Below are 22,024 nucleotides of genomic sequence, written 5' to 3' on the forward strand. Positions count from 1 at the left end.
CTCTTATGACGGGGAGGGAGGCTGTTTCTGTGAGTATAGAGATGCTAATCACATCTACCAGAGAAGGCAACACGAAACACACACACAGTTTAAACAGACTGGATAATGTGCTAAAAGGATATCTATAAATACATGCCGATACAATAGAATAGCCCTGCTCCATTGTAACACATTCATACATACAAATTGTGTATTGTTCTGGAGCACCAGCATTTCCTCCAAAGGGAACAAGAACTACAATAGACTATATAGCCATGAATAGTATATATGTACAAGAATGTGGAAATGTTTGTTTATGTGTAAGTCCATTCATGAACGTTGCAGCTTACCACCAGAGACTTGGCCTGGATGTTTTCAATGAGTTTAAAGTCGTTGCGCTGGAGCTGCTTGCTCTTTGTGCTGGTGCCCTCCGTCTCTTCATCCGCATAGAAACGGAAGAACTGGGACTCATCTTTAAATTCACTCTTTTCCAACACTGAAGAGAGAAGGGGGGGAAAAAAAAACAAAAAAAAAAAACAAACAAGGTTTCAGTCTTTAATGTTACCATAAGAAAGCCATTCATTGGAAAGACATGTATCGTCATACATCTACATTCTCATTTGTTCATTGCGTTGTGCACATTCCAAAGCGGGCAGTGTCTTATTGGAAACCTGGACCATGTGAATGAGTACTTGTCGGCACAGGCACTATTTTCAGGTCATTTTCAACTTCAAAACACTTGCCCGAGCTGAATGAAAAGAAGCCATGGGGAGATCTTCACATCAGAGCAGCTAACGGTTAATTAGCTCATTAGCTAATGATGGAGCAGAAACATCTGGCGCCCAACCACATCTGGGGCATAGCCATAACAGGCCAGAGCAAGGGAGACTCTCCAGAGAGGACAAGAAACAGTGGATAGTGTGTGTCTGTATGTGTTTGTAAATCCCACTGTTGGGCTAAGCCTCACTCCAACACATGGGGCTGTTCAAACCGGTGTGGAGCACGTTATGGATGCATCACAGCATTTTGTTAAGCCTGAACTGAAGCGTACCACAACAATTCCACTACTCTGAAATTGCCATAGCATTCTTCAACAGTCATTTCCTGTTAGTGATTGAGAACTTTCATTTGTGTCAAGGTGAATGGAACGGAAACAGAAGAGGTGAAGAGTATACCTAAAATGACGCTTCAGCAGCTGGCGCTAACATAACCTCACCTCGGCCATTTGAGCTTCACATTTGAACCGCAAGCGAGATGTGGGTGAGAGATTCTATTGCACAGGAGCAGAACTATGAAATCATCCATCCAAGTTTGCGCCACAATGGTGTTGCCATTGGCGATATGAAGCCCACAGCTTACATGCACATTAACAGATCCAATGACCGACTGCCAACCAAGGATATTTCCTAATCTTACAAGTGTGCATGTGTCTGTGTGTGTGTGTGTGTGTGTGTTTCGCCAAGGCTAACGTAAGAGTGAGGCGTGCAGAAGCAACACAGAGCACCACATGTACGCAGCTGTTCAGAAATTTGGAGACACATCTGGCAGCTTCACACGAACAAAAGCTTTGACAAAGTGATCAACAAACATGCCACACCCACTCACCCTGGCTTTTACCTCTGAATCACAGAAGCTGTGGCCATATAATCACTTAACACCACCTATTCATCCGGAGGGTGTGTGACGCCGGAAACTCAAATCATACCCAAGCAGGATTCACAGTGTTACACACACATACACACACAGACTCAGCTAAATCATGTTTTACATGTTTAGACTCAGTGATTCACAGGAACTGCCCGTGCTGGAATTTGAATTTTTAATGAGAAATTCTTGTTGTGAAATATGACTGCTGTGAGAATTTAGGGAAATGGTCACATTTGCTATATTCCCATAGGAGACATTTCGAAAATTCAAAAATTCAAAAATTATTGTTACTCTATTTTCCATCATTAAAAGATATATTTTGTTAAATAACCTTTTGAAATAAATTTGTGGCTTGTGAAGGAAATGAATTGCTGTTTCGGATGCTGTGAGCGTCATGCCTATTTGCCTGCGAGTCAAAATGCAGTGTTCATGACAGACCCATGGCTGAATGATATGAGCAGGTAAAGACATACACAAGGACTTTCAACTGTGCTACATTTTATCTCTGGTCGTCCCATTAGTCAGAAGCTGGGCAGAAAAAGAAAGAAAGGTTCAAGAGAAAGGGGAAGAGCAGCAGATGTGCTGACTAAAAAGAGGGAGATTCAGGGAGAAAGAGGTTGTGACCCTGGAGAAAAGCAGAGAGAAGGGAGGGATAAGCAAGAACGGGATACCTAGTAGGATCTATGTGTATGTGTGAGTGCAGAAGACACAAAGAGTAAACGGACAGCTACTCTATAACTGCTGAGGAGTGATATGTGTCTAAGTGACAGCAGTATTATAGCTGTTTAACAGTATTTATGGAAGAGATTTGTGCACTTACAATCAAGTACAACTCAAGGTTCGAATGCAGCCTTGATGCAGTGTACATTCTGCTTTATCACAAACATGTCAGTAAAACAGAGTCTGTGTCCTTGTGGGAGCTGTTGTGTGTCCTCTATATTTCACTACTAGCAGGTATACTTGGTGGCTGTCAGAGTATCTGCAGGATCTTTAAGGGGGATTGAAATTATTCAATCAAGACTTAAAAATAGATATAAATTAGTTGCTAAAAATACCCTAACCCTTACCATATGTCAAGGTTTGCATCAGGTGACATTAACTGACCCCTTTTTAGTATTCCAGTGATGAACAAGTGGTTATCACTTTACACATAACTTGGCTTGTGATGATGACCAGTTAAAACCTAAAATGGCGGTCGCAGTTCAGTGGATTGCTGCAGACAGCCATGCAGCAAAACCCAACGGTTATTTTCAGGGTACATTGAGCTTTATAGGTTTGAAACAGACATAATGTATCACCTCACCCTTTTAGCCTGCACTGGGGAAGACTGTCATTAAACCATTAATTCAATTAAAAAAAAAATCCTGTGTGCGCTGATCTATCCTTCATGTGTACACGTGAGGGAGAAGTGAACTGACCGTGGTGCATGAAGCCATTGTTGCAGAGCCCCACACCCAGCATCACAGCATCCTCTCGGGTCGAGCAGTCTCCCTGGGAAACCAAAGCAATGACGTACATAGCTGTCAGCCGCAATGCCTGTTAACACCTTCTCCTACACAGCAGACTACAGCACTGTTGGTCCTGGTGTGAAGATGGTCATTTGTGAGCCAGCGCTTCAGTAAACATGTGTTGAGTAAAGACGAGAGATCAGGAGACCACTACATGTCCAAACATGTCAAATTCTATTGGATTAAAAACGACATTCAAATGGGCCAGCTGAAAATATGATACGACATCTCCAGTTTGAAGAATTGAAAAGAAAAACGTCAAATTTCAGATAAGGTTTGATGTTTCATTACTCCTCTGTTATATATATATATATAAGTGTTGATATGAATTACATTCATTTCCAAATACTTTCAAAAGGGGCTCTGTACTTTTCCTCTCGACAGTCAAATAAACCCTTTTTTCCAAATTCCGATGGCTAGTTTCCAGCATTTTTCAGTGGATTCAGCATTTTAATACTTTTACAGTAAAAGTATAAAACATAGATCAGCTTTTTATTAAAAGAAATGTAGTTATCTCCCCTTTATACAATATGGGACATTTAATGGCAGATTCCACTATCATCACTTCAAAAGAGTAAACTGGAAATTGTGAAGCATGTCGTATTTCTACATTTCCTGTTATTTCTGGAGGAAACTCAAATTTATAACAACACTCTTGTCTGTGTTCATAAAAGTAGTGCCTTGTGTCCAAACAAATTTAGTTAAATAATTCCACATGTATGTAATATTTTTTGGGCTTCATTTTCATTGGAAGGAAAATGCACTTCAGCCAGAGGAAAATAATGACATGAAGTGAGTATTCAAACCATTACATTAGATAAACATGACACACTAATACATTTCCACATACAGCAATAACAGTTTGGATTAATTCTAATAAATAATGATTTTACCTGGGATAGTAGCCAGTCCACCAACTTGCTAGCAGGTACCACAGATTTAAAGGTTTTCAGATGGTGATCTCTGTCCCTAAAGAATCAGAAAAGACAATATATTACAGCTGGTGTGGAAAAGTTTTCATCAGATATACTGGCCAACGACCAATCGCTGCCCCCTATCAACTCACAAAGTGCAAAATGTGTACAGCAAGTTATCATCGTGATAATTTTGTGTTTAATCACTTGTCCCCCTCAAATTAGGAAAAGGCATGAAATACGAAACCAAAAAACTACAATCAACTATAATTTTTTTGAATGATAAAGACTGTATGGGGTCAACCCGACTGCAAGGTCGATTGGAGGGTTAAGATCTATTTATTTGACAAAACCTTGATGGTTAGCAGAATAAACACCTAACTTTATCTGCCATGTATTTTTTTTTTTTTTTACTAACACAAACGAGCACCATCTCTCAAGGTCAATGAGCGATTAACAACATGCATGTCTAATTTTTGAAGGCCGATCATTATGTAGTCTTCTAAATGCATTTGCAAGATTACACAAACCTCTACAGTAGAGCAGCGTGCTCATATATACACAACAGGAAACACAACAGAGGAAGTGTGGTTGGTTGTATAACTTAGTGGGTGTATGATATTGTATGTGTGTATGTATGATAAAAGATTGACAGTATCTTCTATCTGCTTCAGCACCTTGATTTTGTGAGCAAATAACAGGTTATTTTGGAACTGCCTGTACCTTAATCTGCCGAGCGCACAATACGATGTACGTACATGTGGACAATAGGTGCACTAACAGCAGAACACTACGGACAGTGCCTTTTTTTTTTCTGTATTAGTTAGGGCATTATCCACAGCAAAATAATTAATCTGAAACATTAAAAAGGGTTGATTCTATTTGGTTTATAGCAATTTTTTTCCACATTATTTCTTATCGATTGTGTTTGAATCTAATCAAACCTATGTGCAATTTGTCACACAGCAAAGCTTAATAAAACAGAGGGGCGGTTATCATTATCATTGATAAAATGCAGTACATCAATCGCTTGAACATTATAATTAATAGTTGAGACTGACAAAGCCAATTTGGTGGTGGATAAAAAAAAAAAGACAGGCAGTGATACATTTGAACTGGCTGGCAGGAAGAGGGATTCTCCCAGAACAACAAGCTCTTTGTTTGCAGCAATATCACTTCAATCAGTGGGAGACTGACAGAGGGATGGATGGAAATGCAGAAAGAGAAAAGTATGAAGGGAGGGGTGTGTTTGAAGGGTTGTCCATGTATATTTCTCTGTTTTTCCATTCTGACAGAAAACTTTTGTGAGAATCGTTCCTGTATTTTAGTTGGCCCATTTTGGTTTCGGGATTAAAATATGGAAAAGATGGCACGATTTAAGACTTAGTTGTAGAATTGAAGAGAAATCAAAGACCGTGCTGTGTTTGTATATGAATGCACAGAGGATGAGCTGTGATTTCTGAAAGTGTATAAATGAAAGTGCATATGTAAATAAGAAACGGTGTGTGTGTATGAAAATGAGAGAGCTTGAATGAGAAAGCAAAGTGACTGACAAGGTTAAGAGAATTTTTCACTGATTATTTAGGCACTGAAGTCATGTAAATATAGATCTATGCTAGCATTGATTCAGCTAATTATAATGTAGTGACTAGACAAATGCCAACAATGAGCAACTCTTGTTTATTTTGTTAGAGCCATCTCAGGTAACCACAACATTCAGCCAGAACTGAAAAAGCTTCTTGGATGGAGAAAAAAAAATCCACAGCCAAATCCAGATACATTAGATCCAACTGAAATTCCTGCCTGTCTGCTCAGTCCTTACAGAAAAGGTGATGAGGGATGAATATGAACCCTTCATGAATATGCATCCATGCACCTGTATTAGCGTGCGGAGGGGGGTGAGGAGAAAGGAGAGAAGTAAAGGGCAGGTACTTACTTGATAACTAGCGTGTGGAGGCTGTGAAGACGGCAGTACAACCTTACGCCCTAGAGGAGAAAAAACTGAGCCACTGAGTCATCAGCACACACACCTTAGCTAAACAAGTACAAACATGGCTCCAGGACAAGACGTTTTACTTGTCTACTGTTGAAAAAAAATAGTTACCTGAGGACTAACATTTTAGGACAAAATTGGTCTCCAAATGGGGCCTCGGGCGGCATAACTTTCTTAAAGTATCTTCAACCTTTACGTTATTGTTTCTGAAATGGGTTTCTCATCAAGGTTCAGATTGAAAGACTAGTTCCTCCAAGGATTCTATTTAATTAATTTGTATAAAGTGATACATGCTGTATATACACTGAATAAATGCGACAGGTGGATGAATTGTTGGGTGTCTTCTGAATATGAAAGTATGAAGTATGAAAAAAATAATAAAATAATTCTTCCAATTCTTCTTTTTTTTTTTTTTTTTCGTTTTTGAATATCAGATTATTGGATATTAACAGTAGTTTATATTTATCCATGGCACATATGCAATATTCAGCATTACCCACCCACCAACAATTATTTTTAAATAATGAAATCCTGAAACGATTAAAATTATTGATCTGCAATGGTACAAATTCAAGAATGAAATCAAAAGTAGTGAATCTTGCATTTTTATTCTAAAAGCAATACACTAAATGCTGGTTTGGTAACACTTTGAACATATGAGGTGATTTTTAGCAGCTTTAATGATAAGAAACTTGGTATTATCAACTCCACTGTCTGGGAGAGATTTAAAATGGAAATCTTTAAATGGAGTTCTTTACCCTTCTCCATTTTTTTGTCCCCACTAAGGCTGTGCATCTCTGATATGTGGCTGTTAAAGCACTGATCCCAATAAACTGCCAACAATCTGATACATTAACAACACGTATGCAGAAGCTACCAACGTGACTTGGTTCGCTTTACCGCCCAATCGCGACGCACTCTGACTCAAAACAATTTCATTCAACATAATGCATTCTAAATAATTCCCTAATGTCATGTTACAAAGGAGGGATAGTCCAAAATATCAAATTATTGGCTGAGAAATAAAGAGAAGTAATAATTAAGGAATCCAACTTCTCATCTCGACTTCATTCCCAAATTGCATCGTTGCACGGCTGCTCCACTGATGCACAAAACAGCTGTTGGCATTGATGCTTTACAGCAATAATAATGCATTAACTCTGACAGCCTTATTTTTAGCATTTCTTGTCAAACCCCAGAGAGGATATGCAGAAGCATGAGTACTGTTACCTTAGACATGATGTCCTCCATCTCACTGCGGGCCTTATAAGTGCCATCATCATAACGAAAGCGGTATAACACCTGCTCATTCTTGAACTGGTGCTTGTCTGACACTGAAATATGAAGCAAAGTGAGAAAACGTTGTGAATATTGGGTTTTTCAGGGTCAACAGTCACACACCCTTCGGTAAGTTTGCTTTCAAATCTCCATTTTGGGAAGTTGAGCATTTACCAATAAAGCTCGTTACTCAGGCATATGGTTCAGTTGAAAAGATATTTGGGCAGACATACACAAGAATGAACTACTCATTTGTTGTCAGAGTTCAATCAGATTGAAGAAATTTTGCAAAACAAGGGCATGCTCAGGCTGACTGATCTGCAAATATGCAAGTTTCAGATTGTTTGGGGGAAAGTGGATCTTCAGTTTTCCTAAATTTTCTGTTGCTAAGTGTTTAACAACAATTTGTGCCGAGGGTATTGGTGTGAGTCCGGAAAAGGGGCAGTTGTAAACTCACATTTATGTTGGGAAAAAGCTATGATCTTCAATTATGTAAACAGACCAAAAAAAAAAAAAAAAAAAAACCCCACAGTGGGGAAAAAAAAAAAACAAACAAACAGGTTCTTCTGAAGATCAATCCAAAAGAAAAAAAAAAAGCAAATGACTAATATGTACACAAATATAAGCCTGTTGGAGAAAGTGACATTAAGATCTACCAGACAGAAAGCAGCTCCACCACAACAAGCTGCTGGTTCTCTCAGTCTAGACTTAAAGCGGCCTCATAAAACCTGAAGAACGCATCACAGAATCAGCCATTATAAATTCAGGTGGCAATGACAGTACATGAGAATGATGACGAGGCGACATTGAAGCAGGAACTGGTGTGCTTTAGTGGATCAGGCATGTGCAGCCATTTAGGTACAGTTAAAGTGCAGTTGCTCCTCTTGAATGAATGAGTGAGTTTAACAATTACATAAAGTAGATTTGAATCCCCCCCCCAATAAAAAAAAAAAAATAAATATATATATATATATATATACATATATATATAGAGAGAGAGAGAGAGAGAGAGAGAGAGAGGAAAACAGAGCTTATAAGAAAGCAAGACAGAGCAAGACAAAAATACTTTTTTTGTCTCACCATGGTGTATGATGCCATTTTCCAATAAGGCTTGTCCCAGGTTGACCCCTTCCTCAGGTTTACTGATCTCTCCGCTCTCTATCAGCCATGACACAAACTCACTGAGGACACAAGACAAAGAAGCTTATGATCAGGTGATGTTTCTTGAACTGACACAACGTTCTTGCCAACATGCTGTTGCAGCCAGCATGCTGCTTCCTCGTGGAATTTCAGATCAATCACCCAGCAGACGTGAAGTTTAGGTGCCTTGACAACAACATTTTTTTTTTTTAAAGCTGGATTTTTGTTGATAAAGTTCACCTTTTTGCCACGTAGACATGCTTTCGCTCTTTTCCTTGTTTCGAGGCTACGTTTGTTCATGCCAAGAACTCAGATTAATATAAACTCTTAACATGTAAATGAAAAGGTTACATAACATTTTTTGTCAACACCAAACTTAAGCTTGACGAAGTAGCACAACCCAAAAATTTCAATACATTATTGGATTAAACATTGAGGCTTGGAAAAAAAAAAAAGAAAAAAAGAAAAAATGTGCCCCCATACCACTTGGAGAGTTTCTGGATACGTAAATATAGTAAATTAGTAAATGCAGGGATCTTTAGGGACATGCTCTATGTAGTACCATTTTATTAAAAAAAAATTAAAATAAAAATAAATGGGAAAGATGCACTTCCACTGGGTAGCTGCAAGTCTTGTGGCTCTCAAGATGAATACATTTTGTTTTACTCTGTTTGATGTGTTTGGGGAGGGAGTGCCAAAGGCCCTGAGTAGTGGTGACAGGAGGTTGGCACCAGAGGAGCAGAGAATGTGCCTGGTTACGGAGGGCTTTGTGAGCAACGAGGAGGATTTTGGGATTTTCTGTGGAACAGGAAAAAAGTGGGGATTCTACGGGACAGGGGCGGTGTGGTCCAAGGAGACAAGCAGCAGAGGTATGGACGTACTTCTGACGTACTATGGAGAATGCTATGACAACAGTTTCACCTGGACGTAATGTAGGTATGGATCAGGGTTTCAGAAATGAAGGAGAGTGAAGGGAGGACTGCTGTTAAAGAATAATTTACACAAGACACAAGCTCCTTTCTTTAAAAGTGAGTAAACCTGGAATATGCCACTCTATCCCATTTGAGATACAGAAGCCTTCTTGAGGTTGCCATGCTGGTGCAAAAGTAGGCAGGAGATGGAGCGACATGCCTTTCCTTCCATCAGTCGTCATGGAAATTTGCAACCCTTTGCCAAAGAAAACTGGAGAACACCTGCAAAGTATATCTGAGTGCAATCTTATGTGTTTTACTGAAACCAGAACTCCTCAGACTCCTGGATTCACAAGGTGGAGGACTGGCTTTATTTGCGAACCTAAGACGGCGTAACCCTCCTCATATCTGTCAAAGAGAAGATATGCTGTCCATACACTGAACTATTGGCATTCGGTCTGAGATCAGACATTGTTCTACAGGAATTCAGTCATGTTATAACAATCCTGGTTTACATCCCGCCATAGGCAAATGCTGATGTTCCTTGTGATGTCATTGAAGCTGTAGCCAAAAACACAAACTAAACATTCTGAAGCACTCCAGTAATATCTGGAGACTTCAATCATGTTTCCCTCTCCTCCTGCCTGACAGGATTTACGCTGTTTGTTAATTGCCCTAGCACAGAAAATTAAACACTTGATCTGCTTCATGTCAGAGAAGCCTGCAGAGCCTTACGTCTACTGGGCATGTCAAATCACAACCTGGGTCTTCTGTTATAAACCCTGTTTAATGAGGCAGCCTGCAGCTACCCTCACCGTCAGGAAATTGACACCTGAGGCGAGTGACGCTCGAAGGGACTGTTTTGAATGCACAGATTGCTGGAAACTGTGCAACCTGCTGCTGGAAACTGATGGGAAGAGCATGGGCATCAACAGTCAGGTTGATTGTTTTATTGAGTACATGAACTTCTGTAGAAACACTGTAGTACCTAAAAAGACCGCACGCTGTTTCTGAAATTTTTAACCCTGGATCGCAAGCAAGGCGGCTTTTTACAGATATCTGGAAGGACACATGGACAACAAGCTCGACCTAACAGAAAGGGGCAGAGCGGCCTCTTCGTCTTAAGGAGGCTCCCAGAAAGATGCTGCAGATGTTTTATCAGCCTCTGGGGGCAGGTATACTGTTCTATGCTGCAGTCTGCTTGGGAGGCAGCATAAAACAACGGGACGCAAGGCGACTGGACAAACTGGTGGAAAGAGCTGGCTCTGTGATTGCAGACAGATTAGACCCACGGACGGTTTAGTGGAGCAATGCACACAGAGAAAGGCAGAAACGTTTTAAAATGCCCATACCATCCACTTCATAACACCCTAATGGATCAGTGAAACCACAGCTGCTGGATGATTAATCGATCCACAATACAGAATGGAATGATAGAGAAAATCATTAATTCCCACTGCCATCAGACTTTATAACCCCTCAACTATTAGAAGATAAACTACCAAACAGCAGAATTTCTCTCCAGAAAGAATAAAATACTCCTAAAATAACTCTTATGTTTTATCGCTATATAAATAAATGTGATTTGAACTTCCCTTCCAGCACCAACGGAAACTCCATCAGCGCAAATCGTTTAGCTATTTCCTGTTCATTTGTCTTGAATTCTGTTGTGAAATCCAAAGTGAGATAGGAAAAAACCTAATGTGTACATGGCAAACTCTCAAACATATAAATGACCAAAGCTACACAAAATACCTGGAATAGCAAAAAGCCAAGTGGGAATGTTTATTTTTCCATCAGGCTGATCACAAACGCAGCTAATTTAGTTACTTTTTTGGGAGAAGTAACTGATAACTGTAACTGATTACTTTTTAAAAGTGACTTGCCCAACACTGGTAGTGCAGAATATGTAATGTAACCAATTTGTTGCTGCACTGCCTGCTTGTGAGTTGTGTGCATGAAATTAATATTAACCAAAAAAAAAACCTCTTAAATTAATCTGCTTAAATCACACCAATCCTTGTCATATACATTGCTTTTGCAGTAATCCCAGAAAAGCAACACCTCATTATTTTATACTCCTGCCAACACCACTTACCATTATCTTAATTTGTTTGTACAACTTTGTACTGTGCTTAATTTTGGTGTTTACACTGAGACAGCAAGCACAGAGCCCTGTAACAGCAAAGCCTTAATTCTTTCACCTCTTAACTGCAGTGCTATCCCATGCAGATATTAGACTAACACTGGAATGACTGAAAAAGAAGCAACCTCAGAAAATTATCCAACAAAAAGTATCAATTTTCCTACATACATACATTTCCTGTAGACAAAAGATTAAATGTTGCTATCGAGACAACAGGGTGACATCAAACGTGTGGTCTGTTTATTGCAATGCACTCCAACTTTCTCTGAAAGCTAATTTCATCAGTAAGAGAAATGCAGAACTAATGCAGGGTGCATTCATCGACAGGAAATACATGTGCACTAGAACAAACACAGAGGGTGATAGCAGAGAGCAGATTGAGTGAGATAGGTAGACCAACTAGAATAATAACCTGTGAATGAGGCAGAGGGGAAGAATGACTGTGGGCCCGCAAACACATACACACACGCACACACACACGCGCGCGCACAGTAATTCTGGGAAGATCTCAGGATCTAGTACATCAGACAAGAGCAGAAAACCCCCAAACAAGGACGGTACACCCCTCCAATAGCACCACTTTTGAAAGGCTGCTGATCTTATGTAACAGCGATTTGTAAAGCTCTCTTTGTGAACAGCATAGCACTGCTGTCACATTCCTGGAAACTGGGGTAACCACCCTCTGAGGTGCCAAAGGAACTCACTTTCCCATGAAGCACTTGGGCACAATGCTGAGTTTCCTGCGTCTGTCCTTGATCAGGTGCCGGCTCTTGGTCATCATCATGTGGTAGAGCTTCTCACCCTTCTCTGCAATCATCACATAGGCATCCCGCTCCATTCCCAGTTTGAGACCTACAAACAACAGTGACAAAAATATCTGATTGGAGAGGATTTATCACATTCATTCATCACGTCTCAATGATTTTTGCCATCTGATATAAATTGCTTCCAGCATCGGTCACTGACTGAGGGTCCTTACAGAGCGCTGCCCTCAGTTCATTGTATTCAAACTGAGCAAAAAGAGCAGAACACGACAGGCCTTGCTTCGCCTCATGATGTCACCGCAGAAACACAGCCGGTCCACGGTAGACTCGGCTCCGATGTGGTAAACGTTAGCTGCTAAATCTGAACATCTGAACGCAACACAAATGTGACTGAGCGAGCTTCCACAAGTCACAATAAAACCAACTAATAGTAATCAAGAGAGCATAGAATAATTCAGTGGTGTGGAAGAGGTCCAGCTATCAAAGATCAGATAAACTTCAGGTTTCAGTTTGCTGCTAAATAAGGCAGAGAGGAGCCGACTAAAAGCAGAAAACATTAAATCTGTCCACCATCTGAAGTAGTTCACTTCCAAAGAGAAATCGAGAGCCTGAAGATGAAGCTCCACAGTCACCACCACACACACGTGTGTTGCCTATTCTTTTTTCTGTCTCTGAGCAAACTTTGAAATATTTATCGGGCTGTTGCACTTTTGTAATAATCTATATACACAATTTCTTTTAATTTACACATACATAAGATAATCAACATATTTTGTAGTTAGTTTAAGATGTTAATATTGATAAAGCCATGGTTTTTCTTTGTTTGACAATGATTTTTTTTCTTGTTTGTATATGAAGGCTGCATACAAAGAGGGGAAAATGTATTTGTATCTAAAATATTACGTAGTTTTTATAAGAGGAGGTTTCATAGACTTGGCAAACTAATTGTTCTCAAGTTCGTAGGCACAAACAGCCGTTGTGAGCAATTATGGTAGTTTTTAAGTAACTTTTATAATGCCTATGTGCATGTGGACTCAAGCCAGGATCAGAGCATGACTGCTTCTGAAACAAACCCAGATGTTAATCTGCTACCCTGATTAAAGTTCAAAAGGACAGTGTGATCTTGTTCTTGTTTCTGTGTTGTATTGTTGTCCATTATTACGCTACAGTAAAGGAGAATTTGTGAGGGCTCATTGTAAGGCCCGCTCCAGTGAGAACAATTCCCTGTATGAGATGCTTAACTTGATCATTGGGGTTTGATGAAGTTCTGAACTGCACTATGACCATTTCTGACTTTGGCAGCTGAACTGTCCCTAAGCTGCTTTACGGAGCTCAGAAGAGAATTAAGCTCCTAAAACTGAGTAGAAAGTATTTTTGCTACTTACCAACGTACATGTCGTGAACTTGTGTGGTCTGGGAGTAAATCTAATTCTGCTTCTTTGTCAACTACTTAAGATCTCAGACATTCTCATTGGAGCACGACACATTAAATTAGCCATCAATTGCACCTATGAGCAATGCTAAATAGACTTTCACAAGGAAAATCTGCAATGTACGATAACATGATTCAATATTGTGGATAAATTAGCAAGCATTAGGGTGTGCAAACATTGACTACGTAGTCTCTCCTGGATCCAAAATAATGCCAAATAGAGGTGTTTGTTTGCATTGGTGCTATTTTTTTAATCATTATTTTTCAGGCAGTCTGTTGCGATTGCGCATGTTCATACCTCGATGAAAATGGAAAATACGATTGATGCTAAACACATCAGCAATTAATTTCATGTTTAAATGATGCAGAATCTAACTGTTGGGGTGGGACACTGGCCAAGTGAAAGGGAATGGGCTGGAACAAACAATGTAAAAAGTTTCAACTAAATCTGGAATCCAATTTTCCCATTAAGTCTTTGTTGTTGGTCACTGGCAGCCTGCAGTGGTGTTGGAGTTGCATTACATTTGACAGCAGCTGGAGTGGGCCTAAACAATGAGTGTCATTGAACAACAGCGGGGCATGCCCAGTGCAGAGGGCCCCTCAGATTCTGGTTCCAGCTGTCGGACTATGTCTGGAGCTGCTCCTTGTCATCCTGAACTCATCGGCATGAGCTGATACCCCACTGCATTATCTGGCCCACACATTTTCTCTCCACTTCTGTGAAAACAACAAAGCAAAGCACCTCTATGTGGCCTTTGCTGAACTATTTGGGAGGGTTGAGTAGCATCACATGTTAAACCCAGTGAGGCAGTTCATTAAAGTGATGATAATAATAAATTGCACAATCTCAGAGTGCTACAGAGCACTCTGAGATTGTGCAATCCAAATAAAATGTATTATTAAGAAAACATTGCCACAGTTTATTTGCTCAAATCTGATCACGTTGCCGTCTAGACTAGAGTGAAGAGATAAAGGTAAAGATATGCATGGAGTAAACTGCAGAGTGGGAAACAGAAAGGGAGGGCTGGCCACTGTGACTGATCTGGCATCTGTTAGCCTCAGGTCAATTTCTGCCAGGTTGAAACTTAAGACCAGCAGCACCCCTTTTGATACTTATTCCAACTCTAAAGCTCTTTCATCAGGAGGATTATATTCTGATCACATGGAACTCTATGGTGAATAATTACTGACACTAGGTTGAAATCGGATTTATTCACAAAAAGGAGTAATTAGAAATGTTGACGTTCTAAGCTAAACCAATTAGCACATAGTAATAAACATATGTGGTTGTATTTGACTTTTTTTTTCCTGAGTAGCTGGAGGGACACAGTTCTAATTTAAAGCCAATGAAGCTATCAGGTGGCCTCCTGTGCACCGCCCCTAATCTGGTTAGGACCTTTCAAACCAATTCATGCATACAACATAACAAAAACAGATGTCCAGGGCTTAACAGGTGGGGACACATTTTAAGGCATTTGAGGGAAGCTGCACAAAGAAGGGTAAACAAGTTGGGAAGCAACAAGCGTAAGAGTTGCTAATCTTAAATAAGTGCTGCTAGAGAATTATTGGTGAACTACTGGTGAAACATTTGACTGCAAATACAACTCCATTTAACATCAATGCAAAATAAAAGCTCTTATTGCATTAACAATAGACCCAGAGTAAGCAAAGCCATAGGTGTCTATTATGTAACTGGTATAATTTATTATGTGTTAAATATTCTGTTTTAAGTACACATTTGTGAATGAGATGCTCGATTTCACCTCACGACCCAGAAAAGGGGAAGTGGTATAACATGGCTGTTTGATTTCAATCGGGGCTCCCAACAGTCCAATACCTATGCTGTCCTGATTCAATGAGAAGAAGTATAGATTGCTTTTGAAGCCTCTGTGAGGAACATGCGTCAGCCAGGTTGACGGTGAATTTCGTGTTACCAGGTCATGAGCGTGTCAGCTGTGGGAGCTCCATCATCTCTATCGACTCTAATATGTCGCCAATATACAGGACAGCATAAACTTCAACAGCAGCAAATGCCTCACAACTGTCAGAACTACAGAACCGTTTGGACATTTGACAGGGGATATGTTGAAGGTGCAGCTCATCACTCCAATAAGCATGCAGCACAAAAAAAGACAAACCTGTCAGGATTTGAGGCCCTTTATAGGTTCACCCTTGGAAAACCTCTTAGGGCTTTTACCTTCTCAGAGTGTAGATGAGCAAATGCCACACATGAACTTATGAAACACAATGAACATGAAATAAGTAACTTGATTAAGATTTCCTTGTAAACCACTGTTGATAGCGAAACATCTTTTGAAGCAACATTGCAGAACAACCCAAAAGGAATTATTTCTGCTTTTATGCTGTCGGTCCTATAAACCAGATGTGCCATAAAAACAGCCTTTTAAGTGTGACTCACTCTCTCTCTGCTCCCGCTCCCTCAAGATGGCGTCCAGCCACTTCTGCTTGTCCTCAGCATTTTTGGCCATGCAGACAAACCACTTGTTTTTAGCAGTGTTGTGGATCTTCCAGCCATTGGTCACTGTGTAGTTGTTGCTGTGATAGTCCGCTGAGAGTAGAAAGAAGAAGAAGAAGAAAAAAAAAAGAATGAATTAATCAAGTAACACATTTTTAGGGTTTTTTGAATGTCCTTCAGGAAACAGAGATATGCTAAAACACATCATCTGATTAAAATATATTTAGACAACTGCAAATAATCTTTTTCAGTTTGCTGGTTTTACTTGATTGTTCTCTCAATATCTGTTTTTGTGTTGACTTTATTTTGTGTCCTCTTTTTACAGTTCCATGCTGAGATGAAAACCACATAACAAACCCACACGTGAACACACATGCACACGCGCACACACACACACACGCACATATCTCAGTGGTAAATTTAGTTTGTCAAAGTGAGTGCGATAAAATTACTGAATATGATGTTGCTTAAAGTTATCTATTGTACTACTGAAAATTAGCAAGACAGTGAACATGATGCAGTGAAAGAGCATCTTTCCTCAGACAACAGAATCTCTGCTTGTACGCCTTCATTAATTTTACCCTCCATTTAACTGCAGGTGAACAGCTACTGAATAATGAATAGACACTGGTAATGGGGCACATTAGTCTCGTACTCAAAGGTCATAAAAATAGATCTGATACTTCAAGCCCCAAGGGAGCAGCTCCCACTGTTCTGGGACAGCAGGGAACCAGGTTGGGGGACACATACTACTGAATAGGATCTTTTTTTTTTTTTTTTTTGAGCACCAGTATGAAAGATGAATACTACTGAAATGTTATGTAAGATGAGCTCTCTAATGTCAAAACGGAGAGGGGGATGAGCGAGAGAAATGGAGGACACTTTATTTTTTTATCACTTTGAATAGAGATAAAGTTATAACATGTTCTTTTCATGACCTACGAGTTACTGATTCTAATCATTTTTCCACATATGAATTCTGAGGTGTATTCAAGGTTTCAGCAGATAACCGCAGATACTCTTTTACACTTAGTAGATAGATGGTACATCAAATAATGTGTGTTCTGGTAATTCACAAGTACACATTCTTAATGTGGCACAACATGTGCTTCTTAGTTTGTTTGTTTTTTTTTCTAGAGAGCAACATACAGAGAAAAAGGTCATGTGAGCTTGCAAAAATATTCTTTCAGTGCAGAAGAGAAAAAAAAAAAAAAAAAAAAAAAAAGGGGAAACATGTCAGCGAGAGAGGAAGACAAAGTGTTTCAACACCAGCAGACAACAAGTACCAAGCCCAGCGTGGTGCCTCGCAACAAACCACAAGAGCAACAGCAGCTGAGTTACAACTGCGTTGCTACCAGCCCTGAGATGACAGCTTTATCTGTGGCACAATACATAAACTGATACAAGAGTACATCGGCTTCGACACCGAGCTCAATGCAGCAGCAGTTCCACCTCAATATATATTGTGGCGGTAAATGAATTTGCAAGCTACATCCTGTTCGAAACTAGGTACAAGTTGACACTCCACCCAAACCGTCAACAAGTGCCTGGCTCATATGCAACCACCAGTTTCCGAAATGCAGAGTTTTATAGATTAAGATTTGAAATCAAAATGTATTTTGATATACTTTGAAGATCCTACTAAATAAATCAAGACCTTGGGTTGTCCATTTACTGCACATTTACGACTCCATGAATGGACAAACAGGCGATTTCCTACAGTAATTATGCTGGGCAAACACAAACCTGTTCCATCTTCCACATTTTCCACCTCCATCACCTCTGTGTTGATTCGACCTCTGAACACATACAGGGGCCCGTTGATAGACTTGGTCCTCTTGGTGGACTTCTTTCCAGAAACCCTGATGAAAGGGACAACACTGTGGTTACACTTGGCTGCAAAACACCCACTGATTCTGTTCGTAGCAAGAAAAGAGCATTTGTTTTGGCGCAGGTAACATGTTGCAAGTCACATGTAGGTGTTTTTGTTCTGCCTGTTGAATGAAAATCTGTTTGTGCAAACAATAATGTTGACATATGCTCCAGTTTTCAAAGTTTGATCTCCTTTCAGAAAGTTGGTCAGTATGAAAATTTTTTCGGAATGCCTTCATTTCTTCTGGCATGTTTCGGTAGCTGCTGTATACTTGCGCGGATGTTGCATTTCTCACCTGGACTTCCTCTTACAATAAACCAAAAGGTTGTCAAACAGGAAGAAGACACGTTCCTGGATGTTGCCTGCCGAGATTTTGAGGAGATTTCCATGAAGGAGCAACTCTGTGCAGATATCGGTCAGATTGGTCCCCTGAAGAATTAAAGATTCAAACATTAAGTGACATGAGCATGGCAAGGAGACAACAAAGAGATAATTCTCATCAAACACATTTGGAATAATTATTCACTTATTCAAGAGATTTCATGCTCTTGGGCTGCAGAAGCCACAGATTTCTTTTCTTTCCCAACTAACGTACACATGGAAACTTCCCTTTGATAAAATAAGGGAGTTGCAAACCTGCAAATTCAGTTTTTTGCAGTGTGATTTTGCAGCCTAACACATTCACAGGATGGGATTCGGTCTTTTCATTTATAAGCTTTGCCTCAGCTATCAGATTCACCACAGACTGACAGAACCTGACTGCTTTATGATGCAACAGCACAATTCACAGACGCCGGTGTTTAGCAGTCAACAACATGGATGTCAGAGCTGTAACTAATCCAATGTTTTTCCATTCATGGGCTACTGCCACATTTCCAGTCTGAACACCCTGATTTACAGCTAACATGAAAACATGGTGCTCATTTCTAAGGCTTTGTTCCTGAAGATGTTGACATCATTCTGATCAAAACACGATGCTTAATTCACAATTTTCTTCCACAGCAGCTGGACTTCCAGACAAATTACTGCAATTTTTTTTTTGTTTGCACTATTAATTTCACCAACTAAGGAAAAGACTTCCTTACACAGACACAGATGCATGCATGAGCGACCAGGCACTCGCATGTTCCTGAGAAATGGGATGATTTCATTGTATTGCCACTGGAACATTTAGTTACATTAAAAGTAAGAACAGTATACACATTTCCGAATTAAATATTGCAAAAGCTTAGCAGTTAAAACTACATTACTGAAAAAAAAAGAAAAAAAGTAATGAAATAATAAAGTTAAAGAACATCCCAATTGTTAAATGGGTCATTCCACTTCAAACCTGCTGGAACAAAGTGCACCCATATGTGGACATTCGGACAGAGCTTGCCCCTTGGGCTTTTAGAGTGCCCATCACATGCCCACAGACACACACATATAGATCACTTTAAGTCGATACTGACGGCTTTGATGTTCCTGCTATAGGTCCTGAAAAACCCCCCAAAGGGCCACACCCACACTCAAGCATCCATAATTGATTACCCCAAGTATGTATTTATGATGGATGTTCATCATTCCCGAGTTCATAGAGGGTAAATTGAGTCTTCCAGCTTCTCTTAAGGTGAACACTAACTGAGTTTGGGCAGGTGATCGCATTTCAACCTCATGTAAACTGCACCAGGCTGAGGTGGGTTAGGCATAATGCTGGGTGGAAGAGAATGCACGCACACACACACACACACGCCTTACTGTCTGTGTACGCCTGTCTAGACCTTTCTACATTTGTAACATACACGTGAGTGTGCAAGGCGCACAAAGTGGCAGTGTATATATGTGCCTGTGCGCAGTGTATATGAGCCCAGATGTAAAGCATCTGTACCAACTTCAATACGACTGCCTTTCTCTTCCATCAGGGCTGGAGGTGATTAGTCTGGAGAGTGAATAGTGAGAGAAAGGAAGAGTGAGACTAATGCTTTGAGGCTGAAGGCTCTCAAAGGGGGGGGCAGGGATCGGGTGAACTGCCTTTCGAAGCTTCGACTGAGTGGTTAAGACAGGAACAACACTGAAAGTGCTCATCTCTGACTGAAAAAATTGAATTGCGTCTGAAGTCTGCCTCAAAATGAATCAATGCGCTTTCTCTTTTACAAGTACAAGTTAGATTTTGGCTGACTGTGATCTGTTTAATTGCTGATGTAATTTGTGATCAATAAGCATTACCGATCAACTAGCGACACAATATGCGGTATGCACAACATTAATTCATTTGCCAATGATGAATTTAGTCGGCTAATAATTTACTCTGTACGGGTTTGCACTGTAGAGTGAAACCAAAGAAGCAGTCAGAAATGCAAACAGATAGGACGGAAATACACACAGAAAGACCCTGACAGGCAGCGCAAACCGCAGCACACACACACTGCGGTGTACCTTGTTATTGTCTATAAAATGTCTAAACAACTGACAAATGATCAATTGCTGCAGTACTTCTTTTTGTTTTGTTTTTTTTTTTAGGTTGGATTGGAGATAGATACATCCGATTACTCATCTTAAGAGTATCTAAAAATATTTTTTATCTTTAACACGTAGTTCTGGTTCATAGCGACGGAGACATTTTTGTGAGGTACATGTAGAGAAACGGTCTGTTTTCCAATCCAGATAGTGGGATGTCCCAGTGGGGCCCACTTTGGATGCATCCTTTTTTTTTTTTTTAATTCCCTGATGTAACCTTCCCACTGCATGTGAGACGAGCCTCCTAGGTCTCTTTTGATTGGGCAGCGTGCCCGTTGGCTTCCCCCTCGGCACCCTGTGTGGGTGAATTGTCCCATTGGTGCCCACTAAGACAAGGCTTCTGTTGTGGTGGGTGAGAGAGGCGTAAAAAATTCACTGCGCCCCTTGCCTGGCTTCCAAGCCCCATCCATGGCCCCTGTGCTCAGCTCAATGATTTAGCTGCATTATGGCTAGACTCTGCCTGTACAGGAGATGGACACTGGGGTGGTTGAGCTGTTTAGGGTGCGACTCTCTGCCTCTTGTTGCATTTTAGTAGGCACTTGTAAAAATATATTTCAGATCATTTAAGTTTTCCTTCAATTATTTTTATACCCTCTGAAATGTCATAGCATGCACTCTGACCCCCAGTCTCATTCTCCCAGACTCTGGCACCCTTGCTCACCTCCCAGCCTTCAATGTGAGACTGCAGCTGTTCCAGAGCCTCCAGTTTTTCCATCTGCCTCTTGGTCTCATTGATGTTAGAGCATACTGCCTTCATGGACTGCAGAGCCTCTTCCACAGCTGGATAGTCAGCATGCTTTTTAGGAGTCCTCTTCAGCAGCTCCTATTTTATTTGGGGAAAGACAAGATGAGTTGAAATTTTAAAAAACACTAACGCAAAATAATGCAAAATGAGTAGCACGTTTACATGACACCTAAAAAAAAAAAAAAACGAATAATTGCTTAAGTCCGACCAAAACTAGATTTTTAAAGTACATGTAAACATGTTAGTGCGATTGAAATCAAAATGTATAACTTTCGGACTAGCACAACCAGATTTAAAGTCGATCTACTGCTGCACGTATACAGACAGTCGGACTGGAGCTGGAGGAGGTGATCTGTGCGTGTGCATAAGTTTCACGTCAAGCTATGACCCGGAAGTCAAACGGTATTAAAAGCGTGAACATAGTGAACATCAGCTGACTAACTGCTAACTGCCAAACATGGCAAAATCTGCAGCGAAAGCTCATCTTTGGACGGATACGGCTAATTTGCTAGCTCATCTGTCTTTTTCTTTTCTTTTCACCTCTATTGTGGTCCATCGGTAGTTGCCCTATTGTAGTGGAGGTGACATGATTTCAACAAATAAATCAATTTAATTCCCGTGCGTGTATACTGGGACAAGGACAGTCCGATTAGACGGCTTTATCGAGCTATATCCGTGGCTCGACTTAACTGTGCATGTAAACGTACTTACTGGTATCAACA

The 22,024-nt window shown here is 40.3% G+C and overlaps 1 protein-coding gene across 1 annotated transcript in view; it reads right to left on the minus strand.

The window, feature by feature from the left end:
- prex1 (phosphatidylinositol-3,4,5-trisphosphate-dependent Rac exchange factor 1) overlaps window positions 1-22,024 on the minus strand; it is a 74,246-nt gene that overhangs the window by 25,749 nt on the left and 26,473 nt on the right. Inside the window, exons 6-16 of the mRNA XM_029507158.1 lie at window positions 21,219-21,380; window positions 18,357-18,490; window positions 17,935-18,050; window positions 16,132-16,281; window positions 12,221-12,368; window positions 8,400-8,500; window positions 7,272-7,375; window positions 5,985-6,034; window positions 4,028-4,103; window positions 3,045-3,117; window positions 330-475 (exon numbers count right to left, since the gene is read on the minus strand). Coding sequence (XP_029363018.1) covers window positions 330-475; window positions 3,045-3,117; window positions 4,028-4,103; window positions 5,985-6,034; window positions 7,272-7,375; window positions 8,400-8,500; window positions 12,221-12,368; window positions 16,132-16,281; window positions 17,935-18,050; window positions 18,357-18,490; window positions 21,219-21,380 — 1,260 coding nt within the window. The remainder of the gene's footprint in view (window positions 1-329; window positions 476-3,044; window positions 3,118-4,027; window positions 4,104-5,984; window positions 6,035-7,271; window positions 7,376-8,399; window positions 8,501-12,220; window positions 12,369-16,131; window positions 16,282-17,934; window positions 18,051-18,356; window positions 18,491-21,218; window positions 21,381-22,024) is intronic.

Source organism: Echeneis naucrates, chromosome 7 (genome assembly GCF_900963305.1).
Source record: "Echeneis naucrates chromosome 7, fEcheNa1.1, whole genome shotgun sequence".
Lineage (NCBI taxonomy): Eukaryota > Metazoa > Chordata > Actinopteri > Carangiformes > Echeneidae > Echeneis > Echeneis naucrates.